This window comes from Rousettus aegyptiacus, unplaced genomic scaffold (genome assembly GCF_014176215.1).
Source record: "Rousettus aegyptiacus isolate mRouAeg1 unplaced genomic scaffold, mRouAeg1.p scaffold_m13_p_2, whole genome shotgun sequence".
NCBI classification, from domain to species: domain Eukaryota; kingdom Metazoa; phylum Chordata; class Mammalia; order Chiroptera; family Pteropodidae; genus Rousettus; species Rousettus aegyptiacus.
In genome coordinates, this window is record NW_023416295.1 from 150,215,209 (window position 1) to 150,240,295 (window position 25,087).

Sequence of the window (25,087 nt, forward strand, 5' to 3'; positions counted from 1 at the left end):
GGCCCCAAGCTTTCTCGATTAATCAAAGACTGACATAATAGGTCTATTATAACTCTTAAGAAAAGACCAGATCAAATCAATATAATCATTCTGTAACCATAAAAAAGAAATATTAATAAATATTCTTTATTTAAATATAAAATCCAAAACTTAATGGTATTTAAATGAACTTGGCTAGAATGCATTTCACCTAGAATTTTATAGGAAACTTGAGCATAATTAAAACGACAACCAAACTACATTGAGTTTCCATAGCAGCCTTCTTTGGAAAAACTCAAACATTTTCACATTTATTTTATAATTTATCCTAAAACTGTGATTTGTTGTCTATTTAATTTGTAGAAGAATTATCTGGTTAAAGGGGTTCTATAAAAAAATTGTAACAACCATGATGTCACAACTGAACTGTTAACTAAATGTGGGTATCTTATCTGTCATTGTATCAGGAAGTCCTAATAAAGTCAAAGAAAAGTGGAATCTGAAAGCTCATAAAAGAAGCAACAATGATGTTGCGAATAATTAGCACTTAGTGAGTGCAACATCTAAAGGAAGGAAATGCTTCTGATGCTAAAGCAACAGCCATATAAACCCAGAAGAAACTCCTGAAAAAGTCAAAAGCCAACTAATCCAATCCGAACTTTTAGTGACACTATCAACATGTATAAAGTCATTTGAAGAGTTCAAAGTTTAATCTTATGTCTGAAATTCAAGGATAAAGTCAAAGCGGAGAACACATTTCCCTTTATCTCCATGTCAAAATAAGAAACCACCTTCTACATGACAAGTGAGGATTATTTATATAATATTTTATATTTAAAAATAGTACCAGCTCTTTGTGTTAAAGCTGTAAAAGAAAGTTCAGGTTGTTTTATTCATTAATGAGTTAAAGTTAAAGACTTCTGAGAGATTCTAAAATTTTACTTTGCTGTTTTGTCTCCTTTCTTTCCTTTTTAATATGTTCCCATTGATCTTACCTTTTTCATTTTTTACATCAGCTGTCAGGCACCACCTTGGGCTGGTCACCAGAATGCCAGAACCCTTGTCAGAGCTTATTCCTTTGAATTCAACCCCTTGGGTGTGAAAACTTCCTCAATCACTTTACTGTCCGTCATCTTTACAATTGTCATCTTTCTGATTGACATCTCAGAAAACTGAAAAGGAATTCCTTTACTAATGCATCATATCTCCAATTATTTACAGGTTGCTCCCTCCTGACAACCTTTGGGGTGTTTGTTAATGCCCTGAAAACATGCTGTCTGCAATATTGCCATCTTCACAGAAATATGATGAGCTGGTTAGACCATGCCAAGAAAAAAAATGGTGGCTGCTACACTGAGCTCCATGTGGAAGCCACAAAATTTTTCTTCACCCTTCTCCCTCTTTTCATTTTTCAACTGCTATACAAAATATGCATTATGCAGGTAAGAAAGGATAATTAACACTACCCCCAACGACAATAAAATAATTGTATGTTAACTTTATTTTCATCCCAACAAAAGTGCTTCCCATACATTTCATCAGGCAGTTATCCTATAAGTGCTCTAATCATTACAGTCTCTAATTTCAAGAACTAAGTGGAGTCAGGCAGAGACACACCTGAGGAGAATCTGGGTATGCCGTTTCTCCTGTAGAACTATAAATATCTGTCAGTAGGTGCAGACAGTACTGCAGAGTGCATAGTTATAAGAGCAGCCCATGAAAATATGAGATCTATGAGCAATTACCGAACCTCCCTTTAGCCAAAGGTTTTGCCTTCCTCCTTCATTAAGCCTTTAAAAGCTGGTGCTAACAAGGAGCTAAAACGACTGATTTGAGTACCACCTCCACTGTACTCCTGAGTATAAGTACTAATGAGCAAGTGATTCTCTCCCCACCCACTCTTAGTTCCTTGGTGCATCTTTCCCTATGCTGTGGAGAAATCAAATGAAAAACACCAAGTCCAAAGTGCCCTTTATAAATATACGTGATTAAAAAAAAAATTAATGTGATAATGCTCAAAGATTAACTTACTTATGAAGAAATATTATTTCTTCATTTATTCTTTTTTCATCAAATAATTATAAAAGTCTTTGAAGAAATTCGGGACTATCCTCGTTGCTAACCCCCAACTTAGAACTTCGATAGCTAATGAATGAGTTGTATTGATATACGATAGAACAATAGAGCTGTCGTTGAAGAGGAAACTAAGGCTCAGAAAAATTAAATGATATTGGAGGGGTAGACAGGTCATACAGTTAATAGTAGTAAAGGAAAAGCAGAATCCATTTTTTGACTTTTAGTATAGTGCTTGTTTCTCTAAACCCAGGGTCAGCAACTTGCAGCTTGAAGTCCAAATCTAGCCCACTGATTTTTGTGTGTGTGTGTGTATCTGCAAAGAAAGTTTTTACATTTTTATATGGTTGAAAAAAATCTAAAGAAAAATATTTCATGGTTCATGAAAATTAATTAAAATTCAAAATTCAGTTTCCATAAGTAAAGTTTTATTAGAACACAACCACTCTCATTTGTTTGTCATACTATGTCTACTTCTGCATTAAAACAGCAGAATTAAGTAGTTGCAATAGAATCCATGAGTGGAAATATTTTCTATCCAGTCCTTTACAGAAAGATTTGCTGCTCTTGCTTTAAATAATGTAAGAAAGCTAGGCTGATTTAGCAGATTCAAACTCCCTCCTGACTCCACAATGATAACTGGCACAAAAACACAAAAATATTACCCATCTATATGATAATTATCATAAAAGCATCTTAGAATGAAGAAATTAATGAGTACAAAATTATTAAGTAATCCATAGCTAGCCTTGAATCTTCTGTGTAAATATCACAAATTACTGATTCTTTATCTTCATTATTTAGTGACACCCGATATGTCTTTTGACTGAGCCTTCTCTGAAATATGTCACATATTTTTTAATCTGACACAAAATACAATAAATTTTGATAAACTAATTTTTATGCATCTTACCAAATCTAGATGCCCAGTTTATTGCAAAGAACAAGAACTAACTTATTGATCAACTGTATGTGTCAAAACTTCAAAAAGACTTCACAGTATCTAACATGATCCCCACAGTAAGCCTACATGGCTGGTATTATCATTCTAAATCTTAGGCTCAGGGACATTAAATGACTTGCAACTTGCTTTCAGTCATTCTACTACTATATGGCAGAGTGGCCATTCCAACTCAGGGCTGGTATCAACGCCCACGCTTTGTTATTACCTGCAATGCCTCCCTAGCAGCTGGGTTGAAAATCTCAATACAGTATACGTTCCAAAATTATATACAGTCATGTTTGCCAGGAACTTCAAAGAAAATGGTTAGAGTGTACCTCTCAAGGGAGGCAAAGGAAACTTCCACTGGGATATGCTAAAATTAGATTTTTTGCCTCCAGATGAAATAATCACTAGTATAAAGGCAATCAAAGAACCTAGAATAAAACATCAAAGAATTCCATATTTTAAATTTAGTAGCCATTATTGACCTTCGATTCCAAGACATACATTTAAAATATGTTGATATTAAGGCTGATGATGTTGCCATTTGACATTACTGGTCATTCAAAGGTGAAAATGAATCTCTATTGACAGAAATTATTTCTGAATACTCAGAGGCTTGTGTGAAATAAAAGTATTTAAAATTTTTAAAGGAAATGATTTTAGAACTTGAGGCAGAAGCAGAAATGATTTCAAGCTTTCAAGACACTAGAGCCTTTTCTTAGACTAGGCAATATATGAATATTGCTTCACTAAAGATTAATAGTACATTTGCCACATTATTAAGTTAACAGGTTTCTGTGTCTGTGATTCATGCCGATAATAACTTTATTCCTATTAACAATAATCTCATTTGAAATCAGTAACAGAAACTTCCAAGTTGTGCTGGGAGCCTTTCAGTCTTACGGTAGTTCTGCTGCCAGCATTTTTTTCTGGAAAAAAACACCATTCATTTTCTTCCAATTAGGTAATACGTGCTTAATAACTTAATTGAACTTGGGTGGAACCAGCTAATGTTCCCTTCACTAGTGTCATCTGTACCCAACCAAAACAATCCTAGTTTACGATCCCAAGAGTCAAAATAAAGATTGGAGGTCAGTTATCACCAGGACATATTTTACATAGATAGAAAAAAAAATCTCAGTGAAAGCATGGTCCATTTCTGAGTTTAAGCAGTTAAGATAGCGATAAGCTCCCGTTACAATTGGTGGGCACATTAACAGCTGTACTGACTTATGACTCTGCTTTTCCTATACCCTCTCAAATTGCACAACTGATAATAGTGAAGGAGTTAGTAAAGATTTCAAACAAGAAGTTATCCTCTGGATGTTGGGGTAAGGCTGCTCTCCTAATGCAGTTCATGTACTATAAGAAAAATTGGAGAGTCCAATTCCTCCAGGACAAGACTTGGATTGACTTTCTTTCCAAGTCACTTAGTAGCTTCACGAACCACTGGAAATTAAGAAATACTCTATGCTACTGATGATAATGATAAAGGTGTGATTATTCCAACAAAGATCATAAACTAGCAAAGTAAGGAAAGGACCCCTTTCCTGTGACAGAGCACTTTAGTTCTGATGCAGTAATCTCACAAGAGAGTTAGAATACATGTAGAGGCTCCAAGTTAGGTATTAGAATTTTAGTTAGTATTAGGGTTATTTTAAATATGAAGAAATTCTGACATAACATTGAGGGTTTGGAGTGGGGCAGAGGGTTGAGGGTTTTTGTTTTTTGCTTTTTTTTTTTTTTTCATTTCTTGTCTGCTACTTTATTACACAAACTTTTTCACATAGTTCCCTTTTTGGTCCTTCAGTGCCACACAATTAACTTAAAGAACAGTATAGATACAGGTATGTTTTCTCTCTTTTTTTCTATAACATGCTGCTTGGCTCTTGTTATAAATGAGGCCAATTCAGGGAGCCCACTAAGACAGTCTCCAACAAGTAATGTGTTTCTGCCATGGGCCCCTCTTCTTAAGAAAAAAAATGATGCCACTAAACTAGATGCTATTTAAAGGATGTACTCTAGCCCAAAACTCTTTTCATCAGGGTGAAAACAAACATTCTTAATACTTTTTTTACTGGTTTTTACTTTATTGTTCAAAAATAAGTTAAATACAACTTAAGTTATTTCTTATTTGTCATCTTAAGCACAAAATTAGGGTCACTTTTACTTTTCATGGGAAAATATACTAGATGACAAAAGATTCCTCCATAAAAAATCAGTAGCGTTTTCTGTTAACAAAACAGAGCTCCCACTGCCCTTTGTCAGCTCATAATTGGGATCTTAAAGACTTGGGGAACATCCAGCTCATCTGTCACAGAGTATGTACAAGGGACAAGGCATCCGTTGCAGGATTTTTTCCCCCAGACTTAAACCATGGCTCCTTTTCCCTTTCAAATACAGATTCCCTCAGGATATTATCTGCAGACCATGAATTCCAACCTGAATTTGGATGGGTTTCTTCTGCCAATTTCAGTAATGAATGTTACCAGCATCATACCACTATTAATTCTGGCTCTTTGTACAGAATATTTCAGCACCTTTCTAATTCCCTCTAAGAGAGATGGATCATTTCTGTTGACGTGCATTAGTAAGTACCACTTACCACCTCAAGTAAATTGTTTGCAACGTTTTAAAATTTTTTTTAAAAAGCCCATTCTGCTAAGATCTGAGCTGGTTATATGCTCTAATGAAAGTCTGATTTTAACCCCCTAAAAATAGCATTTCATAGTGGAGTACATCCTAGATTAATAGACAAAACCCTCTGTTTTGTAAGACTTTTGAAATCACTTAGGATAACATCAATGTCTGCAGCATATTCCTGATACATAGGGAAAGCTCTATAAATATTAGCTAGTATTGAGTCATCACTTATAAGGGAGGTGTCTAATTGTTTGGTGGACGTAAATAGAAAGGAAAGAGAGTTCGAACTTCTTAAGAAATATTATGTAATTGTAACCTGATATTTAATTCTCTACTTGAGAAATAACTCCATTAAAATAGTTAGGGACAGACATTTCAGAGATTCTCTTTGCTCTGTTAACTTGTTTTATTCTTAATTCCTTCTTTTAAGAGATCTATGGAGACCATGCAATCTTCTATTAATCCATGATTATATTTTTTGCTGTTTCTCTGCTTATAGAAGTTACACTATAGTATGTGTTTCCTGTTATTTACCAAAGCCAAGATCACTCTAGATCACATCAAGGGGTAGATTTGTTTTTGAGAAGAACCCAAAGTGATTAAACTCACCTTAGTTTATTTTGTCATCTTCATTTGTACAGGTCTTTAGTACATAACCTTTTTTGATTTATTTCTTAAGCCAGTAACCCTGACATTATTTATTGTAATACATTTAGGCAAACTATAAATATTAATAGATTTTTGACAATCCTTAAATCTTAAAAAGTGTTTTTTTGTTTGTCAGTTTGTAGATTTCCTAATGTCAGTACTTAGTAAATGTCTGGCATTATTTGAAGATAACGAAAAGAAAAGTAAGACATTGTACATGTCCTCAGTAACTACACTATTAAAACAGAATGATACTAATGTCACCATAAAAAATAAATAAATACATTTTTAAAATAAAAATAAATAAAACAGAATGAATGCAGGGCAAAATGGGAGTAAATTTATATGGCAAAATGCCAAAAACTTTGGCAGTCATGTACGGTTCTATGAAAATCCAATCGGAGCTTCCAAATTATGCTTAATTTTACAGAAAAAAGTTCTTAAATTGGGCTACTTTAACGAAATACGCAATACAACATGACTAAAAGAACAACATTAGAAATCCTTCCAGAGAACAAGAAATCTTAAACTCACTTTAAATATAAGCCACTTTCTGACAGATAATTCTTTAGTCTTGCATATTTAAAATCATATGTATTCTTAAAGAAAGGTATGATTTTTTTTTCTGGATAAAGGAAAGTTAGATAGAGTTATCTAATATATTGTTTGATGTCAGTAACTAAATAATCCCCTTCAAGACTGATAATGGACTTGTTGGGCAGCAAAAAGGAAAATCTAGACTCATTTTAAAAACTGAGATATGTTCCTCTGAATGTAGAATACTGAATCAGTAGTTTCTAAACCAGACTTCATTCATTTGTTCATTTACATACTTGTTCATTTATTTGCATAATTTTGCTATGGAAATACTTTAAAAGTATGATAATCTGCATCTTTTAAACTAGATATTTGCTTAAGTTTTCCATAACCTGTTTATGATTATGAAAGAATTTTATCAAAATATATAAGCACAAACCTAGGGTACTTTTTGATAGTTATTTACATAACTCAATTAGTCTAATATTAAAAATTCCTTTCACTTTGAACTCATGTGCCTTGAAAACATGAGAGATGTATAGAATATAGATTAGTATTCAAATTATGAACAAATATTTATGAGTTCTTAATTTGAACCTAAGCACCTTCATATACATATCCCATTTAGTCTCATGATAAACCAGCATTTAATAAGCCAAGGACCTCGAAGATAATAAGTGTCATTTAAATTCAAGTTTTCTAATTCTAGGCTATTATATTATTGTTGTTGTTGTTGTTGTTATTATTATTAATTATTGTTCCACTTACCAGCTATACATACCTGTAAGATTACAGAAGTTAAACTATTGGTGTTAATTTGAAATCTTTACTCTTATTTCCAATAAGGCTTTGAAGTGAATAAAATATTCTTTTGTCACCCCGATGGGCAGTTACTCCTTAGCCTCCTCCATTCCCTTCCACATTCAGTCATTCTCTTTCCAGTGACTGTCATATTTAAGGGGACAGATGGTGTGGACAATGCCGATGCCTAGTGATGGACATGGATAATCACAGCCCAGGCCAGGAGTAAGCAATAGGGAAATCTCATTCAATTGGTCAAACTCAAAATTTAATAAAGGAAAAAATAAACTTACTTTTTTAATCTAGCCCACAATCAATGCAACAAAATAGGGAGTTTCTGATTCAAAATATAACATTCTTGAGTTAATCGCCTAAAGAAATCAAGAAGTATATCACAGTACCAATTTTACAAGAATCTCTAAATCTCTCAGAGCTCTGAAAGGCAAAGGTGTGATATGCTCAGCGTGTTTTATCAGGACTGTATCTTCCTAACATTACAGAGGAGCAGATTTATCTATTTAAAAGTCCACCTTAATTCACCGAAAATTTAAAATCAGTGATATTATGATTTATCCATACATCATAATTGGACATACTTCATTTTAGTCTTTTTCAGTTAAAAAATGTTTACATCATGACTATTTCCTTTCTTTAGCATTAATTAAAATCCCACAGTATGTGGCATTTAGTAGTTAGTGCTGACATACACAAGTATTAATCTGACTAAAATTAGCTTAATTAAGATTGTTATTAAGCCTTACACAAAGCAGAAGTGTACAACACAGTAGGAGCAATTATCTTGGCTTTTAAATGACATTTAAATTAAAATGCAGATGAAGTACATTCAAATATCTGCCAAACCTTCTTCTTAAAAAAAAAAAAAATTGAAAATTCAAATTCTAACTCAAAGTTCTTTATGATATAGGTACGGACAAGGTCTTGGGCCCTTTTTACATAACCAGTAACTTTTACTAGTACTAATAAGTGGTAGTGATACAATTTTTTTTTTCCAGTAAAACCAAAGTGCTTCATAAATTAAAAATCGAGTCAGGGATCCAATTACTTTCATCCAAAAAAAAAAAGAAAAAAAGATTATTTCAGCACAACTCCTTTTTCTCATTTACAGTTTTAGAACTGACAGATCTTTCCAGGAAGTATCACAGTGTATAACTCATTGCAAAATACCTGGTAGGAGGAACTGTGCAAACACTGAAAGAAGTGACGTGAATATCTAGCTTGAATACTCATTCGTTCAATTCTTAACATAAACACATTAATGATCTTAGGTTCTTATTTTTAGAGTTGACATCGACATTGGAATTAAAGTTGGGGTGAAGAAGATCATTTAGTACAGCATCTGAAACAATAATTGATGCCTTACATGTTTATGTATCTGATCTCCATGTAAATTAATTACCTTTTCCATGCTCAGAAATTTAAAACGCACCTGAAACTGAATCTCCCGAAATGAGTTCCAGTACTCCATAGAGAAACAAAAGACAGAATATAAATAGCTCAGTTTAAACAGAGGAACATAACACTAATCAGAGAAACAATAAAAGAAAAAAACATGTACCATTCTAATAGCAGGAGAGAAATATCTTCCTCAAAAGCAGCAGATATGTATGACAATAACATTATAGCTGTCTTCATGAGAGTAGTTTGTGGATACTAGTATGTTCTCACATGAGCAAATTTCCTATTCTGGGAAATTGCCAAAATCATGGTTCGAAGGGCAGTTTCTCAAGGTCTCAACAGAATTTCATACTTATGGTTGTGTTACGTATCAAAGACTTTACACATCAGATTACCTATAAAAACCCCATAGTTTTCTCAGTGAGTAAACTTAGCCAATAACTGAAGAATCTTAAAAAATCTATTTTTTCTGTATGAGATTTTGCTTCAGTATAAATGGTAAGTGTAACCTTAATATTTAAATAAATTCCGACTTTATTTCATTGTGGTCTAATTTGCAAAATTATTAAATGACAAGATAACAGAATAAACTATAAGAGTTTCAACAATCATATGGGCCAGTTTACATTCACACAGTCAATATTAAAACATACATTATTTATCTGAATAAAATATCTCCTTTGGCGCCATGTGCTTTATCTCGTAAATACAGGTCTGCTAGAGGTTTAAAATGTGTACATTCTGATAAACTGCACTCTGCTTTGGACAAGTTACGACCTCACAGAAGTGAAGAATAAAAATGGAGCATATTAAATTTATGTTGGAATCAAACTTTGTTTTGAATTTCAAAGAAGTCATTTTTCACTAGCAAATAAAAAGCAAATGTAGTTATCCAAATCCTTCAGGTAAAATACGCCTTGCCCTACAATGTCTAGATAAATGGATTAAATATTTGTGCTTTGCTTGAAATTCTCTGGAGAACTGTCTTTCATTAGATTTTGCTAGATAGGTTCTCAAATTCTCTGTCAAAGTAGTACTTCTCAAAGTTTGATGTATATAAGAATCTTCTAGGGCTCTTGCTTAAACACAGATCTGATTCAGTCCTCCTAGGGTAGAGCCTGAGATTCTGCATGGCTAGCAAGCTCCCTGGTGATATACATGCAACTGGTCAGGGACCACACTTTGAGTATCAAGGACAGAGGAAGAGGCCAAAAGATTGTTTCCTCACATTTCATGCCTATATATAGGCAGCGGTGGTCCGGGTAAAAATGCCAAAACTTCTCATCAGTTCAGAGCTAAAAGACAGGAATAGACAATAAAAGCTGACGACTTCGCCAGGGTTTGGCCAACCATTGCACTCATGGGCCGAATCTGGCCCACTATTTGTTTTTGTACTGCCTGCAAGCTAAGAATTGTTTCAACAGATAAACATTTGCAATTGATTTGATGACAAAAAATAAATAAAAATAATAATTTTGAACACAAATGAAATGAAATTGTATCACCCCAAAAGAATTATTTTGAATTTCATTTAAAAAAATGTAAAAATTTATTCTATTTCTTGTTACAAACATATCATCAAAATTTTGCCTTTGTCTCACAAAGACTAAAATACTTATTATTGTCCTTTTATAGAAAAAAAAAATATTGCTGATCTCTTGTTTAAACTATTGCATCTAATACTATAAACTTTCCTGGACAAAATTTAAGCTTTTTTTAACATAGCAAAGGTGATAACCAAAAAAAAAAGAGCGGTGGTGGTGGACATGTTTTTATCTAGATTACCCTAAATTAGTTAGAATGAGGAATATCATAGATGTTTCTCATGGAATTTAAATTCTAAAATAAGAAAGTAAAGAAAGTTTGAAAACTTATTCTTACTCACCTCAAAAATTTCCTTAAAGTTTATATAATTATCATGGACAGTATAATTTGTACAATTTGATCAGCTTAATCTTTATGTAATACCTAAGCGTACCTGTGTTAGTTTATTAGGGCCACCATATCAAAACACCACAGATTAAGTGGCTTAAACAACAGAAATTTACTTCACATAGTTCTGGTTGGTAAAAGTCTCAGACCAAGGAACAGGCAGCTTTGATTTTTTTCAAGTCCTCTCATCTTTGACGTGCAAGTGGCCATCTTCTCATTGTGTTCTTCACATGGCCTTTCCTTTGTGTATGCACAAACCTTGTATCTTTTCTCCTTCTTTTAAGGACATCAGTAATATTGAATTAGGGTCCCAAATTTATGACCTCTTTAACCTTAATTATCTTTTTATAGACCCCATCTTCAAAGTCACATTTGGGGTCAGGACTTCAATTTATGAATTTTAAGGGAATATGATTTAGATTACAGAAACACATAAGCAAATATAAAGTCATCTGTAAAATTGGTTATATATTATGGTAGATTGGCAATATTTTTTTCCTTTCTCAATGATACATAGAAAACATGTTTCTCCTTGTAGTTAAATGCATCTTAGACTGAAGAAAATAAATAATGCTGGAGACTTTTAACAATTAGGTAACAGTCTCTAGCCTCACTTTCTCTACAATCAAGCCATAGTTCCCAGAGGCAAATCATTTTTAAATATTTAGGTATTGTTTGTTTAAGTTAATAAATAATATGATTATAAGGATATTTTATTTACATCAGTAGTCAATTACATGCATAAAACTCATTGCAGTAAAATTTTATTTCCTGTACATAAAAGTATATTAATTTTTTCAATTATTTAATTTAAAAATGTTTTTCTTAAATTTTCAAACTGCTCTGTTTTTCCATACTACCACTAGTTTTTTCCCAGTGCTAAAATATATAAGGTAAAGTACCAAAGGCTCCTCTTCTTCTGGAGATCTTGCAGACTTCCACGTCTTTGCAGATTTCCATGCCCTTGTTCTCCATCTCAGCATGGCCCTCTAGATATGCTGCAGGGTGCTTTGCTCTGTTAGATTTCTAACTTACTTCTCTTCTTCTTTCTTAGTTTACTCCCTCTATTATTACTATTTATTTTTTAAGCAACTTCCTAAGAAAGGATACATGAGAAGTACATTTTCCAAGAAATTATATGACTGAAAAGTCTTCCTTTTATTCTTGCCCTTGATTAATTGGTGTACATGGAATTCTAGTTTGAACATCATTTTTCTTCATAATTTTACAGCTATTGCTCTAATGTCATCCAGGAACTTGAATGACTACTGAGAAACCCAGTAAACTTCTGATGCTCATTTCTGTGTCTATGACCACATGTTCTAACTGGAACATTCTTCGCTCTATCTATGGTACTCTAAAATGGCATGTTTTTGTGCCATGGTGAAGGTCTTTTCAACCGTAATAATAATAAGCTACTAGTTGCTACCAGGAACCATGGCAGAGAAGAGAAAGTAACAGCAATTAAAATCAAATAAAAAAAAAAAACAGGCAAAATCACATGTTAAAGATTTTAAATTTCATCTTACCTATGGAAATCCACAGAAGGAATTTAAGCAGAAAAGTAACATTGAATCTGCATTTATATAAGATTACCCTGACTGTTAAGTGTTTAATAGGTTAGAGGTAGGCAACAGAGGAAACAGACCAGATAATACACTGCTGTACATAGTCCGAGTTAAAAATTATGAAATTCAGATTAGACTGATGGCAGTGGCTATAGAGAGAAGTGAGTTAATTTTTAATGTATTATAGAAATAAAATCTGGAGAATTTGATAATATATTTGAAGATAGAGGAAAAAAGAAGGGACCTCTAATTTCTGCCTTGAGCACATGAAGGTACTGGAGCAGATGGCGAAGAATGAAGGAGAAGAATTAGGGGGAAAGACCAGAAGTTCTGTTTTGCGTATCCTCCACTTTGAAACCTTCCCTTAGACATTCCTATCTTTCTCACCTTTCTTTCAATGGTTTTACTTTTTTTTCCCTTGCCTCCAAGTGCAAATGTTTGAAGGCATTGCTTAGATGTTCTCTTCTTTCCTTCCCCAATCATTTTTCAATTTCACCTGACCTTAAATTCTAATTCTATGTAGATGATTCTTTAATGTTTCTTGACTCAACCATTCTTCTGACTTATAGTTCACATTTTTAATTGTTTTCTGAGCACTTCTCTTCACAGTACCTTTTTGTACCTCTAACTTGACTCAGAATCAAATTCTTTTTTTCTATGTCTATTATGGGTCTTATTTATATTGTTGTCACTACCAAATTCCCATTCACCTGGACTCAGTTAACATTGACATCTGCTTCCTCCTTGTCCCTTGTTTCAGATGCTATGGCTTTACCAGTGGAATCTATTGCATCTTACATTTCTAACCTCTCTATTTTCTGGAAGTGGGTTACCTGAGTATAGCTCAAGCCCCCATCAAACTTTACCTAGATTCTTTTTTAACTTCCTAACTATCTTCCAACTTCCAGTATCTCTCCCATTCTATCAACCAGCACATGGCCTTTAGAGTAATAATTTTAAATGACAATTCTAATCATTTCACTTTTGTCTAAATTCTTCAATGATTCCATTATCTTCAAAGTAATTTCAAAAATCCTAAGAATATATTAAATGCCTCTTATGATCTGACCCCAATCTATCTTTTCCTCTGTTTCCTAATAACTTGACTTTCTCACCATCCTGAAAATTTGTCTGACACTTCCACAACTCTGCCTTTGCTCATGCAATTTGTGCTGCCTTCAGCTCTTTATATTGAAACCCTTTTGCCTTTAAAGCATAAAATAATTTCTCTCACTTCTCCAACTAGAAATAAGTTCTTCTTATGTTCCCTAATAGAATATGAGCCTGCAGTGACTGAGAACAGATTTTTTTAATCTTATTTCTCCCAACTACACCTAGCATACTGCCTTGCATACAGGAGAAACAGAGTAAATACTAAATTAAATTGACATATTACCTCTTTTTCTGATGAGCCTATAATGTATAACAAGTAATCTAGATAAAAACAATTATACGATAAATTTGATCTAAAGGTAGATAATGAGATAATGTTGAAATTCAGGTTTTTTAATTTAAGCTATTTATAAAACCAAAACCTCTACTTTACTATCAACAAGTTGTAGAACTTAATTTAAAATAATAATAAATAAATAATCTCTCATATGTTCTAACTATTATTCGGATTTCCTTTATATGTCTCCTATTTCTTGGGGACTCAGTAAAGAGCAGACTTTATGGATACATTTAAATGCTGAGATATAATCAAAAAATTTATCTACCAGTTTCTCTATCAACCAAAACAAACACTAAGCTATTTAAACATTAGATTGATATTTTTTTTTGAGTTGAAAGCTTTGCCTTACCTGAAATTTTATGCAAGTTGGTAAAATGTGACTATCTCTAAATTTCAAGTAAATTCCATCAAGCTAAAGTTTGCCTCTGCTCTAACAATGGGATTAAGTCCAATAATATGAATGATAAATTGAGAATTGGATAGCTGCATTAGATATAAACTGTAACAAAACTGTAACAAAACCTCTACTCATTTTCAACCAAAATTTCCTAGATAATTCCTTAAAAGTAAAAAGAAGAGAAGAACTGGACCACTATCTGAATAATTGCTTCCATTTATACTCTTCACCTAGCTAATTCACCTTTAATATTTTTTTTTTCCTAAACAAAAATTTCTAGTCTTTAATTCTCTCATAGCTGCTTTACTTTTTCTGCAAAGATAAGCAGAATGTCAGACAACTGAAGACTGATAATACTTATGGGTTATTTTAAAACCATTTTTAAAATAATGATTAAAACCTTATGAAGACATTATTTTATTTTAAATTTCCCTCATATCATTTCTGATTCCTATATATCGAAAAAGGTTATCAAGAATGACATTTTTATCTGAGTATTAAAATTCATGTTTTATTATCTTAATAATAATTACTACTAATTGCTACCAGAAACTGCTATAATTACCAGTAGATTATCTTATTTAAATCTCATAGCCACCCTACAAAGTAACCATCAGTAACCTTATCTTAGTGTTGAGGAAAGTGAAAATGAGGTTAAATAATTTGTCTGAAGTCACATAACCAGTAAGTCAGAAAATGGGGAGTCACATGTAGCCACAGCCTACCAGAGCCTAAGCAAAGGGTAGCCCTATGGCATTGAAATTGGCACCTGGATATCCTCAGGGCAAAAGAAAAATAAAAAATAAAAAATGTCTAAGAAACAGACCTACAGTCAATTTGTAAGAAATTCTATGTCACTTACACCGATTTGGGGCTCTTGTAAAAAAGTTTTTCTTTTGCATTCTTTCCCTTCAGTTGCTGGAAATCTTTCTGCTGCATTTTCTGTGATGATAGCTGGCTTCTTTGAAATACACAGAAAACATTTCCCTTCATGGAGCAGCCTCTTTTAGGCAAAGTCCTCACCATTTCCTCCATGCCTTGTTTCTACTTGATTCTTCAATATGTTTTACTTGGAGTAGCTGAAACACTGGTCAATCTAGTTTGTGAGTAACATTTTTATCACTTCATGTTAAAACATATTGTGTTTCCACACAGAACACATCACCTCAAATGGCTGGCAATCTATTCAATCCCTGGAAATTCCCCGTGTTTCAGAACAAACCTATTTATCACTCTCATTTTTTTTTTAATGTTTCATTTTTCTTCCTTCCCCTACCACATACAGAACAATTATTAATTCTACCTCAATGTAGATGAAATTAAAGATTTACTAACCTTGTTAAAGGCAGTAACCATGAGAGGAGGAAAAAATTCTGCTAAACCTGGAAGAAAACTCCAATATATTCAAATGAAAATCTCTTCTCTTCTACATTCCCTGTTCACCTCTTGCTCCCTCTCACTCATAGATAAACTCACATATATACTTCATCCAAAAGTGACATTTGTAATGTACTTTGAGAGTTTATGAACATGCAAATGAAATGAAAATTTGAAGCAATTTTTCAGATAACTCAATGTCTTTAAATTAAATTACACTAAATTAAGTGTGATCACTAGTGTTTCATAATACAAGTTCAAAACAACTTCATTAAATATCAAGGGTTTTCTAGATTGTCTAGATTGCTGATATTAAATTAGTCACTTTAAAATTCATCAAAATATTTTAGTGACTTATTACAATAAATAATGTGTGTATGTATATATTTGTCAGTATGATGTATTATATCTTATATTTCTACCTTTTTTATATTTCCCTCCATTGGGAGACCTGATTGTAACTCAAGCCCAATTATGCTTTACTGAGATTATTTTTATAACTTTCTAACTAACCTCCTACCATCAGTATCTCACCTTCTATTTTCTCAGCACATAACTTTTAGAGTATTTATCCTAAATGGCAATTCTAACCATTCCGCTTATGTATAAAATATTCTATTATATTTAGTTATTTCCAAATCCCTTAAATATATATTTAATAAAAAATATACACACACATATATATTATACCAAAGCAATTCATGGAAAAAGTCAATATAAAATTAATTAATTAAGTTTATATAATTATAGTCATATGTATGTGTTAGACTTCATTTTTATAACTTTAAATCATGTCATTCTAAATATTTTTACAGGAATAAATTATTTTATGCAATTTTAAGAGGTGGCTATCATCTTTTCGACACTACTAGGAATACAAAAGAAGCATAAAATATTGCCAATACACAAATATTTGCGACTTCCTTGATGTTGTTTCCAGAAATTTATTGGAAGAAATCAGTCAAAATTTTGTAGTCTAGATAATGAAAAAAAGGTGATGAATCCAGTCAGGAAATTATCCACCAACTTAGCAATAGTGGTTCAACATGGAAAAGCCAGAGAGCTACCTACAACCATAGACTGTTGAAAGGCAGATTATGTGATATAAATAATTTAGTCCATTTTTCCCTGAGTTTTCCATCAGGAAACTGAGGTCCAACTAAGCCAACTGACTTAGTCACTTGTCATAGGGTAGAGACCAGAGGCTTTGTTTTAATTTCCAGCTTCGTCACTATATGTGTGACCTTGAGAATTCATTTAGCTCCTAAGCTTTACTTTTCTGGAATTTAAAATGAAAATAATTATAGTTCTTCCTTATATCACAGCATCAGTGTAAGAATCAATGGAAATGGGAACTATTCCTTGAGAATTAAATGACATAAAATGTGAAAGGATGTTTTGAACTGTAAAATCAAGAATTACTCTTCTGGGAAGCAGTACAGTATAATGGTTAATATCTATGGTCTTAAAGTCAGATATTTCTAAGTTCAAACCCTTGGCAAAATAATTCTGCATTTCTGAGCTGTTCCTACTATCTAGAAAATGAGGGGAGATTGTTTTAAGGAATATCTGTAAAGGTTGTTTTAAGGAATATCTGTAAAGGATAAAATGTCTAATATATAGACAGCACTCAAGAATTAGCAGCTATAATGTGTGCTGTTGTTATCATCATCATCACCACCATCATTATCATCATTATCATCTTTCACGTAAATTAATAGTACCAAACTCATACTCAGGGCTCAAGTACAGCTCAAGTTTTTCTACCATACCTACCACAAATCAAATGCAAGGAGACCTGGTAGTATGAGCAGAATCATAACTTCCTGACATGAATCATATTAGATCATCTTTTCCTCTTATTTTTCACCTCTAATCCAACAGCAAGTCTTAGTCTAGTCTTTACTTTGAAATATAATCTAAATATGACTGTCTCACTGTCTCCCTTGCTATCTGCCTAGTCTCTAGTCCCAGTTCCATCAGAGTCTCCTAACTTGGTTTCCTTCTACCTCTCCTGTTCCATGAGTCCATTCTCTTGAAAATAGCTGTCATCCTCTTTCCAATACATAAATCCTATAATTTCTCTGCTTAAAATTCCACAATAGGATTTTGGATATAAATCCCTTAAATACTGAATAAGACTCCTCATGATTTGAACTTTGTAGCACTCTAACCACATTTTATAACATTTTTCCCCTTGACCAGTTCACTAGAAATTTGATGATCTTTATTCTGTGTTTCTAAGATGTCAAACTTATTTTTGCCCCAAGGCCTTTAAACTTGCTCCTCTCCCTATCTAGAATCTCCTCTCCTCTGTTTTCAAGTGGCTGGCTTTTTCTCAAAAGTCATCTATTCAGAGAGGTTTACCTGGTCATCTTAACACTTTCCAGTCCATTACCCTGTTCCTTTATTTTTTAAATAGAACTTGTCAGTATCTGAGATTATCTTATTTATATGTGTTTGTTTATTGTTTGACTCTCATCATGAGAATGTACAGTTTTGAAGTCAAGATTCTTATCCTTCTTGTTCATCCTTATATTCTTCTGTGTTTTTCCTTTCTAAAAAGTGCATGCACAGGGTAGATGATCAATAATATATTTTAATTGAATAAATAAATGAACAAATGATATCTATAGTTATCTCTATATGAGTATGATAAAAAAATATCATTCAAATTACTGACAATATCCTACATAATGGCATGAAGCAAGGAAGCCATACTGTAGACTAGAGAGAATCTACAGAACAGAAAAAAATTTAAAAATTTTCAAATTATGCATTAATTATAGCACTATACACCCCAGCTATCTCATTACCTGTGTTTATTCATCTATTCCAAAAATACTGTGTGAGTATCTACAATATGCCTGACATTGCTCTAGGTGCTTAAAACATATCAGTTAAAAAAAAAATTCTGCCATTGTAGACTTTACATTATACCAAAGGGAGAATGATAATAAACAATAATTTTAATAAATAATTAACAGCAATCCAGGGAAGACAAACAAGTGTTTCAGATCAGGGAAATAATATAGTGTGTCATGAGAAATAGTCAGTTTACTTACATTTTAAAGACAAAACCACTGGGGGGTGAGGGAGGGAGAGAGAGAGAGACAGAGACAGAGACAGAGAGACAGAGAGACAGAGAGAGGCATTGAGAGAGTGAGAGGAGTTGATAATGACAGCAAAGTTTATAACCTGAGCAACTGGAAGGATAAAGTTGCCATCTATAGAGTGATAAAAGGTTACAGGTGAAGGAAACTTTCAAGAGAAAATCATGAGTTTAGTTTTGGACATTTTGAAAATGAGATCTCAAATAGAGATATCGAATAGGGACTGGATATCCAAGTCTGTAATTTGGTATTGAAGTAGAGGATAGATTCAAATTTGAGAATCATAAGCATATTGATGGAATTTAAAGCAATGCCATTGGTTGACATCACCAAGAGAGTTAGGGCACATAAGGATTCAGTGTAGACAGAGAGACAGGTTCAAGAACTGAGCCCTGAGTCACTCCAGCATTAAGATATTCCAGAGAAGATGAGAAATTTGCAAAGCATATAGAAAAAAAAAGTAACTGGTGAGAAAAGGAGAAAACCAAGAAATCAAATGAAGAAAAGGTATCAAAGAATAGGTAGCAATTAACTGTATTGAACACTGCTGATAGATTAAAAAAGATAAAGACGGACTGTTGGATTAAGTAATTTGGGGGTTACTGGTGATTTTGACAAGAGCTTTATTATGTGGGGCTTGAGGATGCACAAAAGCCTGATTAGAATAAGCTGAAAAGATAATGGGAAGAGAAGAACCGGAGACAATTCATTTGAAGAGTTTTGCTGCAAAGGGGAACAAAGAAATGGAACAGTAGCTGACAAAAGAATGGAGTTAAAAAGCGTTTTTTTTTTTTTAATTTGTATTTTTTTAAAGAAGGAAAAATAATGGCTTCATACAGTATGTTAGTGTGAATAATTCGATTGAGAAGAGAAATTAATGGTTTCAGGGAGAGGGGAAATACTGGAGGAAGAGAAGCTGGAATCAAACTTACGAATTCAGAATTTGATGTTAGATAGTTGCAAGGATAGTTCGCCAACAGTCATAGTTTGGAAGGCAGACTATGCAAGTGTAGAAGCTCATGGGTGCATAAATAATGGTGTGAAGAGTTTGTGGAAATTCTCTTCTGGAAGACTCAATTTTTTCAGTGAAGTAGGATGCCAGCCCATGAGCTATGAGTGAGGCCAAGAAGGACATTTTGGAGGTTTGAGGAAATGGGAGAGGTATGAAATTGTTGTCTAAGACAATGGGAGAGGGAATGAACTAGGGTGATACAGAATGCTGTCAGGGATCATTAGGAGGTCATTTGAGGTTTGTGGGCCAGAATTTAAAATGAGTTGGTTAACACGGTTATGGGTTTTTCTTCAGCTACATTAGGGTGCATGGATATAGGATGTCAGACAGTGAATGGTTTTGCCAAACAAGTTCCAGAAAGCAAAAGATAGTCAAGGAAATGAGGTATGTAAAAAATACATAATTATAACAATTGACCACAGAATTTAACTTGGGTAAAAAAGAGTAGCAATGACTCGAAAGACATGAAAGAGTTGAAAATAATGAAAAGAGCAAGGGAGTAAAGGTCCTGTAGGAAAACAAGCATTTGTGCGGTTGAAGAGCAGAGAGCAAGCTCGGAAGATAGAAGGTGGTAGTCAAAACAGGGTGCACAAGGTGGAAATTATGAAGTGGTTACAATTATTGTTCTAAAGCATGAATTGGCAAACTTTTTCTGAAAAGTGTCATATAGTAGAGAGGTTTTGACAGAATTACTCCACTCTGTCGTTGTGGTGTATATGTAGTCATAGGCATATAATGAATGTATGTGGCTGGGTTCTAATAAAACTTTATTTATAAATAGGTGTCAGGCTGGACCTTACTTAACCGTACTTTGCCACCCCCTGGTCTGGGGTATAAGGTTCAGGGTGTGATCATGCATATGAATGGCTAAGGTAGAGTGGAGGACAAGGACATTGGAGAGGAGGTCAAGGAAATAAAAAACCAAGATATGGCAGGTTAGAAGGATAATCTATATGTATATTAAAATTGATAATAATTAAGGCAGGAGTAGTACTAGAGGGTGTGACGATAAGAGAGAAGCTGATGACTGAATAATAGAAGAAAATGGCCTACAAATTGGCAGATGACAGCACAAAACAGAAGTCTTGGCTCATATAATCAGATAATATGAAATTCAAATCTGAAGCTTTTTAGATATGAGAAAGGAATAATGATCTGAAAGTGATAATCTGATAAAATTCCATCATCTGGGACTGTGGTACTTCTCCACATGTTCAAAATAACTTTTCACCAAAACATAATAAACACATTTTAACTGTTTAAGAGCAATTTCCAGCAATGAGTCTCCAGTACCAGGTGCCTCAGGGAAGTTGGTTATGGCCCCACAGTTTGTAGATTCTGCATACACTGTGATGAGGCTTCTCTGCAAACACTAACCAGCCTCCACCTGGAGGCACATTTCAGCTCTTATTGGCAAGAAGATCAGCTTTACATACACTTTAAATATTTTTTACCACGTCTTCACAGTAAAATGAGAATTTTAGAGTAGTGGCAGACTTGTTGGTAATATCTATAGTATAATGTGCTAAAAGGAGTATCATGAAGCCTAAAAAATCAAGTTTATGATCACTAAAGTCAAAAAAGATCAGAACATGCAAGAAGATGTCTGAAAACGGAGATCCGAGGACTTGAAAAGCTAAGTCCTATAAAAGGGAACTGGAGGTTTTCAAAACGACTAAAATGACACCAAAGAGAGATTAACCAGCAGGCAGAGGCTGGCAAAGTGTGTTCATGAATTATATACCGCACCAGAAGTTCTAGCAAGAGAAAAGCATAGGATTAATAATTAACTAGCAGAGTAATAATGGGCTCGTACATTGTGCTTTTTCTCGGTGAAAGAAATCGGCCTACTTAGTCTTTCTGCCCATTGTTTGTCTCCTCATATTTATAGAGAGGGAAGTTCATAAGCCAAATGCTTTTTATAACTATGAATCATTTCTTCCCAAAGCCTCTTCAGCATTTCCTTCATACTCTCCTTCGGATCTTCCTGAAAAAAACTTGCAGCTTGGCTTCAGGCTCCCACTGGTAATTTGCACTGTACAGGAAAGCTGGGGTACCCACAGCCCCTTGTCACCAATATTTGAAGCCCTCCTCCACAGTATTCTATTTATCACCATCATTATCTTCATCTCCAATAAGTATTTGTGGTATCAAGTGCCTGTTTAACACTGCCCTTAGTATTATGCATATCTTTGCTCTCTGTCCTCCCAAAGTTTTAAATCCAGGAAAGATGCACCAATGCCTTTTCCCACCTCCAGCCCCAGCACTCAGCACATTTCCTAGGGCACACATAAGACGCCTTTCGATGTTTATTTAATGATAAATAAAAACATGAAGGACATGCAGAAAGCAAAGCAGAAATGTTGAATGCAGGAAGGAACATAAATATATTTACATTACACATCAGTAAGTTGGTTTAAAAGTGCTGGACAAATACATTTACTGGGTAAAGTATGACGGGTAAACCAGAGGTGAAATTTTCCTGAGAGGGAAGGAAGGAGATAAGGAAACCAAAGGTTTAGTGTTTACAGTATATCGGTTTCCTATCACCACTTTTCTTTTTTAAACGAGCTATAATGTTTATTTATGATCTCTCATTGTAGAAAAATTCTCAAAGTAAAAAGAGTAAGAAGAAAAATTAAAAATCCAATAATTCAATCACTCAAAGCTAAAATTGTTCCCGTTTTTTGATGTACTTTTTGTAAATTTTTTAGCACACAGAAGAGAGAAAATTTTTTACCACACGAAAGAGAGAGAAATTAATATAAGAAACTCCTGTGTACCCATGTTCCAGTTGCGACAAGTTTCGACTCATGGCCAAGCTTATTTCATCTCTACCTTCATTTGCATACCCAGTTCCTCTTTCCTGTATAATTTTGAAGCAAATTCTAGATATCATATTATAATAAATATAAATATTTAAGTATATACACCTAAGATTACCATGTATGTTTTAATATAGCTATGTTAATATGGTATGTACAAAATGATACATACTTATTTTAATCTATTTCTGATATAAAAATTATTTTAATAAAATTTTTCTTTTGTTATCGAGGTATAATTGACATATAACATTATATTAGTTTCAGGCATAAAACCTGAAACTGATTCAATATTTGTGCATACTGCAAAACGATCAACACAGTAAGTCTACTTACCATTGGTTCCCATACAGAATTACAAATTTTGGTGAGGTTTTTTTGTGATGAAATTTTAAAATTTTATCTCTTGGCAACTTTTAAATATGCACTACAAAATTATTGACCCCCATGTTGTACATTTTATCCCCATTACTTACTTATTTTATAATTCGAAGTTTATATCTCTCGGTAACCTTTACCAATTCCACCCAGCCCCTCGACTCTCCTCTCCTTGGCAACCATCATTCTGTTTTGTTTTCTTGTTTTGTTTTTTAGATTCTACATATAAATTAAATTAATACAGTATTTGTCTCTTCTCTTCATTGAACTTATTTCATTTAGTATATTACCTTCCCGATCCATCTATGTTGTAACAAGTGGCAAAATTTCATTTTTTTATTACTAAGTTGTACACACACACACACACACACACACACACACCCCACATCTATTTACCTTTATCCATTCATCCACTGATGGACACTTTGGTTGCTTCCATATCTTAGCTATTGTAAATAATACTGCAATAAACACAGGGGTGCATATATCTTTTTGAGTTAGTGTTTTCATTCTCTTTGGACAAATACTCAGAAGTAGAATTGCTGGAGCATATAATAGTTCTATTTTAAAATTCTTAAGGAACCTCCATACCTTTTTCCATAGTGATTGCACCAATTTACATTCTACCAGCAGTGCACTAAGGTTCTCTTTTCTCCACATCCTCACCAACACTCATTATTTCTTGCCTTTTTGACTATAGCTATTCTAACAGGTGTGAAGTGATATCTTGTTGTGGTTTTGACTTGCATTTCCCTGAAGACTAGCAATGTTGATCTTTTTGCGTTCCCATTGGTCATCTGTATGTCTTCTTTCGAAAAATGTCTATTCAGATCATTTGTCTATTTTTTAATCAGATTGTTTTTGCTACTGAATTGTATGAGTTTTTTATGTATTTTGGTAATTAACCCCTTATCTGACATGTGATTTGCAAATATTTTCTTCCATTCAGTAGGTTGCCTTTTCATTTTGTTAATGGTTTCCTTTGCTGTGCAGAAGCTTTTTATGTTTCTATTTGTTGTTACTGCTTTTGCTTTTGGAGTTACATCTGAAAAGTCATCAGCAAGACTAATTTTAATTGAAATTTTAAAAAATTTTCTCCATGATTTTCTTTCAATGTTTTGCCACCATCATTATTATTACTCCAACAATGACTTAGGGGGGAAAAGGTAAACATTTTGGATACCCAGTGCTTAAGCTATTGTCTCTTTTTTGAAATCCTTTCCTTAAATGGGATAATTTAAATGCACATAAAGGCCTTTGCACAGTGCCTTTAACAAGTAAAAGCTATTTGATTTAGTAGGATTACTATTGTTAAAAATAGTTAACCTTATTCAGTTCCTATAAGTTGGTATTATAATATGCAGTAAATAGTTGATCTGGGATTTTAGCACAATCTTGTCTAACTTCAGAGCCCATGATCTTAATTGCCATGATAATTTTACATGATAAATTCAAGTTTTCTATAGAGAATCTAATGATTTATATAGAATCACGGAACTACAGACCTTGTTGATAGATTGCCATGATATCATCTAGTACAAGCCTCACTGCAATCCAACATTCATAAGAAATATTAGGGTGAAATTTGGATGAATATATTGAGATACTCAACCACCAACTAATCACATTTTTCTTGTAGCTGTAGAAAGATATATTTTGCCATATTTCACTCCACGTAGACATCTATAAATTATAAGATCATAATATATATTATATAGTAATTTTAGCAAAGTCCAACCCAAATTTTAACTGTATTAGTAAGCTTTCTTTAAGATATAATCAACATTAATTTGAACAGTATCTATTAAAGTATGTTAGAGAGAATGTTCTAAATTCTGATCTCTTTTTCTCTCAGTCTTTGTAATATCACACAGATTTGTTCCATGTACCATCAGAGGAGCCTTTATGAATTTTTTGACACTGTTCAATGGATTTGGTTGTTTTACAGGAGCACTGCTGGTGGAGTTGGTATATCTCATCTCAGAAGGT

General features: G+C 33.2%; 1 protein-coding gene across 1 annotated transcript in view; it reads left to right on the plus strand.

Moving 5' to 3' along the window:
- SLC15A5 (solute carrier family 15 member 5) overlaps window positions 1-25,087 on the plus strand; it is a 67,867-nt gene that overhangs the window by 20,608 nt on the left and 22,172 nt on the right. The window contains 5 exon segments of the mRNA XM_016140574.2: window positions 1,201-1,421; window positions 5,402-5,588; window positions 15,309-15,380; window positions 15,383-15,496; window positions 24,954-25,085. Coding sequence (XP_015996060.2) covers window positions 1,201-1,421; window positions 5,402-5,588; window positions 15,309-15,380; window positions 15,383-15,496; window positions 24,954-25,085 — 726 coding nt within the window.